Raw genomic sequence first — 8,516 nt, 5'->3', positions numbered from 1 at the left:
TCTCCTTGCATTGAATTTTTTAAAAATCTCTAAATTTTTTTCTTCTTCATAACTTTTATATTCTAAACAACATTTTAGAGAATATGTTGGATTAAAATAAATAATAAAATTCCATTTTTCCTTTTTTAACCAAATATTGAATAATAACAACGACGAAAGGTAGAAATCGAAGACCCAAAGATATTTAAATAAAAAGAACAATTCACACCGATTTTATTCTTCTTCAATCTCAGCAAAACAATCCTCCAAACAACATAAAATTCCACACAATTAGACATCAACGTTTATTAAATAAAATCAATGTCGATATCACTAGAAAAAAGCCATCTGATGGCAATCACATATCTGCATACGGCTTGTCGGTTGCGCATCTTTGTGCTAGCATCGTAACTCCCATGTATCTTCCAAGCATCATAAGGCTAGCTTGTGGATTAGTTCCTGGGGAGTTGAGGAAAGTTGATCCGTCCATAACTCGGAGACCATCGACTCCAAGAACCTTATATTCATTGTCAAGAACCTTGCCAATTCGACACCCACCATGATAATGCCATATGGTGCTTTTGGTGTCTTTGCAATATTGTTCCAGGGTGGAAAACGTTTTACTATTTTCATTTAGGTTATACGGATATTGGATGTTAAGATCGAGAATGTCTTGGGCTGTCATATTCGGATACCTGTAGTTCGAGAATGCGTCTGATACAATAGCTGCTAGCATGACTTCGAGTCCCTTAACGCATTTCTCCAAGTCTTCAGGTTCCTTGAAGTAGTTGAATGTTACGTTTGGGTTGTCACCTGGATTGCGGTTCACTACTGTTAGGTTACCCATAGATAGAGGGCCATCGGTTTTCTCGAATATAAATCCGCCCATCTGCAAAGAATTACACAAGTCCTTAACTTTATTAACTGACAAATCATCATCAGTTTCTAATTTTCATGCTATTAAAAAAAATAATCAATTAATTAGATTTATTTTGCCAAATTTTTTGTTTGGTGATTTATGGCTACTTGGAAAATTAGATTCGACCTTAAAAAGACTAAATAATAATTTTTGAAGGTATTGAATAATATTATCGACAATTTTCTCAAAGAACATGTGTAAATATCCATCAATATAATGTACCTGATAGTCATACCCCAAATACGTAGGAGTATCTGCTAAGAGAAAATTAATACCACCTGATTCTTCAATATAGCTCCCGAACTCAGTAATACCAACGGTTTGGACTAGCGATCGCTCAACAGGAACGAGAGCAGGGATGAACAATCCGTTTAGTGGGTTATCAGCCATGTATTGACCAACCAAAGGTTGCTCAACCACCACTTTGATCTTAAGGGCATCGAGTTGCTCTTTTGGACCGATCCCACTCAATATCAAAAGTTGTGGGCTACCAAGAGCTCCAGCAGAAACTATAATTTCATTTTTCTTTCCATGTTTTAGATATGCCCGATGCATTTTCCCGAGTGAATCTTCAAACACGACTCCATAAGCCACCGGCTTTGATCTTCCTATACAAGAATAACAAGTTTGATCTAGTAAATACCTACAAGTACTTTTTGGCATATACAACATGATCTAGTATCTAAGACAAATTTACTTCAAAACCATAAATATTTTGAGAAATGTAAGAACCAACCGCTCATTAATTATTCATGAATATTTAGATATATTCATTGTAAATAATTTATAAATTGTTGGTTTTTAAAATATTTATTGTTAGTAAATGAACTATCTCATTGTGCCTACGTACCTTTCGTCCTAAATAAGATCTTGTGGACACTTGCATGTAGAAGAACAGACATGCCTTCTGGGTTGGCATACTGCAGCAAATCTGCGGCAGTATGTCGCACCCCATCTGGATCGAAAATACTACCACCGGTTTTAGTACCATTGAGATGGTCAAATATATAGCCATTGTCGGGTGTGACCCCAGCTTCGAGCATTGCTGCTCGAAGTGCAGTCTGCCACCCCCCAAGAACCGGCTCAAAAACCATCACTTTTTCTGCATATTGGTAGGATTCTTCGATCAAATTTGCATCGGTTAATCCAGCTTCAGTGTAGAATCTATCTTCGGCACGAGTATAGAAACCGGCATTAATACAAGTACCGCCACCCAAGACACGAGGACGAGCATTGACAACACCCTCGACAACAAACTGTTGAGAGGGAGATTCGGGTGATGTATCTAAGAAGTAGGTTCCGAAGTTGGCACCGAGGGTGACATTGGGATTGGGGTAGGGTGAGCCACCACGTTCAAGTAGTAGAACAGACGAGTTCTCAGAGAGGGTGGCGGCCAAGGGGATTCCAGTGGTGCCACCTCCAACAACGATGTAGTCGTAGAATGAAACCTTAGGTGCTTCTGTTGCTTCACGCATGAACGTATAGTTTGGAGCTATAAAAACAGAAAAAAGAAGGCAACAAAACACAAGTTAAACTTACAAAAATATAAAAACTGTTATGTTAATTGCAGTTTTATGAGAAAGATAGAATGTGGTTACGCATATCTGCGACACCAAAATCAAGTAAGAAAATAATGGTAACGATGGCAGCCGCTATCATCCTCCATGACTTAGAAACCATTCTGAACTTAATTCTTGGTGAATGGTGGTGATACACGAGAACATATGATATGGAAAAGAGATGAAATATGAAAGTATTTATATAAGCTTTGGAGGGCCATTGCATCTGCAAATGGAAGATATAATAATGGTATATATGAGCAGGTATATATGTCATAAAAGTTGTCCATTCTTCTGTTCCTATTACATTCAAAAACCCACAAAGTTGTTGATTATTGATATAACTTGCTAATTATTCAAAGTAAAACGATCAAGAAAATAATATAGAATAAAAATAATAACTCTCTAACCAAAATATTTGTGATTTTAAGTTTATGCATGGACTTGCAGTTTTTAACCCAAAACTTGTATGTCTTCATGATTAGGTTAATATTCCATGGAATTTCATTATTTAGGTTATCATTATAGTATGGTTATCACATTTTAATTCACCACGATAAAATTAATTTTATTGGACGCCTAAAATTTATAAACGTCTTAATAAATAATCTAATACGACTTACGTTTATAAGAGCAAACCAAAAAAAGTCATATCTAAAAGTATTGTGATACGTTTTTATAATGTTTTTTCGCGTTTCAACAAGTTTTTTAGGACGATTTTGAAATAAAACGTCGTATTAGCAATTTTATACACTATCTAAAAAATATTCTATAAAAAGATAGGTTTATGGGACAATTGTCAAAAGTGTTCTATAAAATGGGTTGGGTTCCGGTGAGGATGGAAATTGTGATGAGAATGGTGAAGTATAAGAAGAGATCCTCACTTTTAGATCAATCGTAGTTGAAGATCAACAATAATACGGTGCACCGAGATGCACTAAATCAATTACTGTGATTCATAGGGTGGGAGTAAGATTAAAAGTGATCAATATGGTTCAGATCACTTATTATGTTTCTCACTTTAACTTCTATTCTCATACAATCATTCCTCAAATAAAATAGCTAATAAAGTATTTTTTTTTCCAAAAAATTGTTAAACACACCCAAAACCGTTTTATAAACATATTGTAACACTTTTTAAATATGACTCTTTTAGTTTTTTCCCTCTAAAAACTTAAGTTTTATAAAGTATTATATTGGGATGCTTAGAGATTCTATACGTCTTATAAAGACAATTTTATAAGTAAGTTATATTTAATTTAACATATTAATTTTTATACATATTCAAATTTAGGCGTTATAAATTCTCGGATTTATTCAGATTTAGGCATTACAATTTTTTAGGCACTTTGGATTTGGATTAAGACATTTCGAGGAGGATTTATTGACTATGATTGAGATGGAGACTTTAGTGTGTGATAGACAAGTATTTGGAGTTTTGGGCAAACTATTGATTAATATAACTTTTTGGACCAAACATGAAATTAGACATTAGGAAAGTAGGTATTTTTACCAACAAATTAGAATTATATTACATTGAAGTTAGTTTATTTAATGGAGGTATTTTTACCAACAAATAAGAACTATATATGCATTGAAGTTAGTTTATTTAGCGGATATATTACTAGAGGTGAGTTATTATATAATCATTTACACTTGTACAACCAGTACAACTTAATCTCAACCGTCTATTTAATTTGATAAATATGTGATTTCATAAAAGTTTTGATTGTTTCTAATATAAAATATTGATCGTAATTAATGAACCTCAGTCATCTTTCATAAATATTCAAATCATAATAAATGAACTCTCATCATTTTCAAAAATATCTCAATTAATTGAGTTGTATTGGTTGTACAAATGTAATGGGAAAATACTATTTTCTTTTGCATTCATGAATTTACATAAACATGTTCTTACATACACCTCATGAGTGGTGTGTTCATAAAATATATTCATTTGGACATAATATATACTATGATAAAATCGAGTTTATAAGACGTATGTCAAAAATATCTAACTAATCGTTTAAATAGACTGTTTCATAGGATCAAACAATTGCAATTAGTTTACAACATGCTTTTAAACGTTTTAAAAAGTTTGTTTTAGGACATTTTGAAATAAATGTCAAAATAATCTTCATATATATTTATATGATATTATTTAAAAAATATGTCTTATAGAGACAAATGTTCTATATTTAAAAACATGTTAAGACATAAAAAAAAATGGTCTTATACACTTATTTCAAAATATTTACATAGGACAAACAATTGTTTAATCCTATAAATTTAAATCTTATAAAACAGTCTATTAAGACACTTTGACTTCTTATAAACTATTGTAATGATAAAATAAAATAATAATTAATTAAAAGACATGATCTTATTAAAAATGCCAATTAAACAAGTTATCTCTTATCTCACACGCTTTTTGGATGGAATATGTTATATGTGTGTTAGAGTGTGTGAGATGAGAGCTCACACACGAAATCCATGAGATGATATATATAACAAGAAATGGCTTCAATAGCGATAAAGGCGACAGCGACGAAATGCAATTCGTCTTTGTATGTTTTAAAATAGTTTTTCTTTCCTCTACTTGAAGAATATAATTTTTTTTGAATAAAACCCGACAATGACGACTTGTCGTCCCAGTAAGTTTTCGAGATTTTTTTTAAATTGTTTGTAGTAAATGAAAACGAGTTTTATAAAAGTTAAAATTCGGAAGACTCAATAACGTCGATTTGTCGTCTTGGTAGGTGTCCAAATTTTTTTAACATTTTTAGTGAATGAGAATATATTTTCTAATATCCGCTCAAAAAAAATGTTTTCTAAAATTCAAAATTTCAACAGCATCGACTTGTAGTCACAATAGGTGTCCAAAATTTCTTTTCAACAATTTTTTAGTAATTGAAAATTTGTTTTCTAAAAATTAAAATTCTGGAGAATCATCAGCATCGAGATGCCGAGACTATAGGGTGAGTTTTTTTTTGAAAAAAACATTTATACAATATTTTTAATAAACTAAATTGAATTTGTTGATAATACAATATTTTTAACTTCATGGACTTGATGAACTTAGATAAATTTATATTGGGAAAACATAATACAATATTTTGACATTGAGCGTTGATTGAAACCCTAATCGCAAATCGTTCACGACATTGTAAATTAGGGATGGTGATTTGCCCCGATCCGGTGAGGAACCCGGTTCACCCGACCCGAACGAGGACGGGGGTTCCCCCCCGCTAAAACGAGTCCTGGGGCCGGGGCCGGGGATCCCCGGTAGACTCAAACCGGGGACAAGGGACGTTACTCAAACCGGGGCCGGGGATCCCCGGTAAAATCAAACTAAAAGATACTATGTATGGGGTTTGACCGGGTTTTGACCGGGGATTGCTAGAGATTTGACCGGGGACAGGATGATAATCCTCGTACCCGCCAGGGACCAGGGCCGGGTGATGTTACTACAAACCGGGACCGGGGCCGGGGATTACAAAACCCGCCCCATTGCCATGCCAGACTGTAATCGTCCACGGCTCTGTAATCATAATCTTCCATAGCTAATTGAAACCCTAATCGTAGAGTTCAGAGTAGTCGTCCCTCTTCTCGTCGTTCTGCACTCTTACCACAGAGTTTTGAGTTCATCGTACTCGCCCCTCTTCTAGTCATTATGCATTCTCATTCACTAAAAGGTACATTGTTCGATTTTGTGCCATTTTGCTGCAAGTTTTCATCGAATTGATTTGGAATTTGCAAGTCTTCTATTCAAATTTCTTAGTTTCTACTTGTTTTAACAGTCAATCATTTAGAAAACGTTATATCCATTCAGAATTGATTCATTTGATTGCCTACCATGTTGCACTTGTTGATGAGAAACTTATAATTAGATCTATTTTAGGCTCTTTGTAAAATATCAACCATCTCTTGCAATGTTTGAACAAATGACATTTGAATATACATGTAGTATAATAATGATTATGTCTTATTGGTTGAAGACTGTGAGAATGTATCCTAATTTTTTTTTTATAGTTGCTTTAATCCCTATTAGATTTATTTGGTTTGTTAACCTTTGATCCAAACATAAATCCTAATGAACAATTTAGGCATTAGGGTTTATACAGAGTTAAGGATATATAACAATGGATTTATTGGATTCTAGTCCAATTGTTGCAGAGCAAGAATCACCTGCAATCTTGATTTTTATTTTTCTTTTCCATCTAGAAGGAATGTAAGTTGACAAAAGATTGAAGCAACTTATCAAGCTATTAGTTGTTCCATAGTTTATGGTTCAGGAATTGGTTTGCCTAGGATCCAAATATTTAAACCTACTAAAACAAGGGGAAGTGACTAAGAGAAACATGCATTAACGGAGTATGCAATGTAGAGTAATAAATTGAAGTATGTCAAGTATTTGCATGAAGCATAAAACCTATCGGTTATATTAGATCATGAACCAAAAACAATAAAAGAATAGCATTCTATATTATAAAACAGATGATTTGTTAAATGATAATGGAAGTTAAGCAAACCCAACAGAAAACCTCTATAGAGGCATCAATGCAACTTTAAGAGGATGTTTGGTTAGGGGTATCAATCAGTAATTAATGAGATTAAAAATAGAAGAAACTGTTTGATTTTATATAATATAAGAAGACCATTCCCACATAAGCCCAAATTTTCATCCTAAATTAAGCTAGTTCATTCTTATTTTCATTCCCTCTTATTTTCATTTTATTTCCCTTCCCTACACCAAATAGCCCCAAAATTCGTATTTCATGCCTAACAATATCCTCATGTTTATAAATATTATTTAATAAACTAAAATTCCATGAATATTTCTGTTGTATGATGTAAGCACCTATTTCCTTGAACTTTTATGAACATTTTATGTCACATCTCTGTGGATAAATAATAGTACTTATTTGCTTTTAGCTTGACATCTACATGTGAATGGCATATAATGCCCCTGAAGAACAATCACCATACCAATAATTTTCTAAAATTCCAATAGCAAGTGAATTGCATCGAGTATGACTTCCTCAGTTTATTTGGTAAATCTTTTTCTTATTTTATGCTAGTTTTTTTTAATTACTCCCCCTTTTCTGATCAGAAACAACCACAATCCTATTGGTTTTCCACTAGAAAATGAGGCAAAAAAACCTTTCAAAAATCAACAAATCACATTTAGAGCAATCTGTTCCCAATCTTATGTAATCTGTAATTTGTTTCGACATTCATATTGTAACACCCCCAAATTCATATATTGCATATAACACATATTTCATACATAGAATACATGTTTTCTCCACACAAGTCCATAATACAAGAGACTAAAATATACAACTCAAAAATTTCAAAATACATGCTTTTGTATCCTAGCATCTAAGCTTCAACACATGGCTAACCAAGATCTTCACATAGCAAAGCACATAGGGACGAAATTCACATAATGTTTTTTCCCTTATTCTTATAACCTGCACACATATTTTTGAAAACACAAAATGAGGGTTAAATATGAATGTCTACTGAGGTTCCCTTTTTATGTAATGCAGGGTGAAGATCACCAAAAACATTTATTTTCAAATAATCCATCTCCTATTGCAAAGATTGAAACTCATATTCTGTTTTGGCCCATCGGTCCTCTGGTTCCAAACCACACTTGGAATATATTTCGATGAATAGGACCAGAGCCCCTCTGGTCTGTCTACCAAAGCCTCTATTTTCTCGACCAGAGCCTCTGGTTGTACTAACCAGAGCTTTTGGCTTATATAATTTTCTTGAAATGCCCTTGAGTTAAGTTTCCAACTAATAAAATAGTTTTTTTCACAAAGAATAACTATACAGAGCTCTTGCTTAACCAGAGCCTCTGGTTGTACTATCCAGAGCTTCTGGTTCAAAAGTCAGGACCAACCAGAGCTTCTGGTTCAACGTGTAAGTTGACCAGAACCCCCTCTGGTATATTTTTAGTGGAAAATATCAAGTATAAAAATCTTTTTCTTAAAACTTATTGGAATACGATTTTGACACAGAAGCTCTTATCAATAGATACAGAG

The 8,516-nt window shown here is 33.3% G+C and overlaps 1 protein-coding gene across 1 annotated transcript; it reads right to left on the bottom strand.

The window, feature by feature from the left end:
- Nucleotides 1-206: 206 nt before the first annotated feature.
- Nucleotides 207-2,534, bottom strand: LOC112529839 (protein HOTHEAD-like). The gene is made up of 4 exons (XM_025141261.1): nt 2,497-2,534; nt 1,749-2,390; nt 1,121-1,506; nt 207-868 (listed from the first exon to the last, which is right to left on the bottom strand). The coding sequence occupies exons 1-4, from the start codon at nt 2,498-2,500 to the stop codon at nt 338-340; spliced, it is 1,563 nt and encodes a 520-aa protein (XP_024997029.1). The 5' UTR covers nt 2,501-2,534; the 3' UTR covers nt 207-337.
- Nucleotides 2,535-8,516: the final 5,982 nt, after the last annotated feature.

Source organism: Cynara cardunculus (genome assembly GCF_001531365.2).
Source record: "Cynara cardunculus var. scolymus isolate 2C chromosome LG 16, CcrdV1, whole genome shotgun sequence".
NCBI classification, from domain to species: Eukaryota; Viridiplantae; Streptophyta; class Magnoliopsida; order Asterales; family Asteraceae; genus Cynara; species Cynara cardunculus.
Note: the sequence above shows the minus strand (reverse complement) of the source record. Positions and strands in the feature narration are given on the sequence as shown.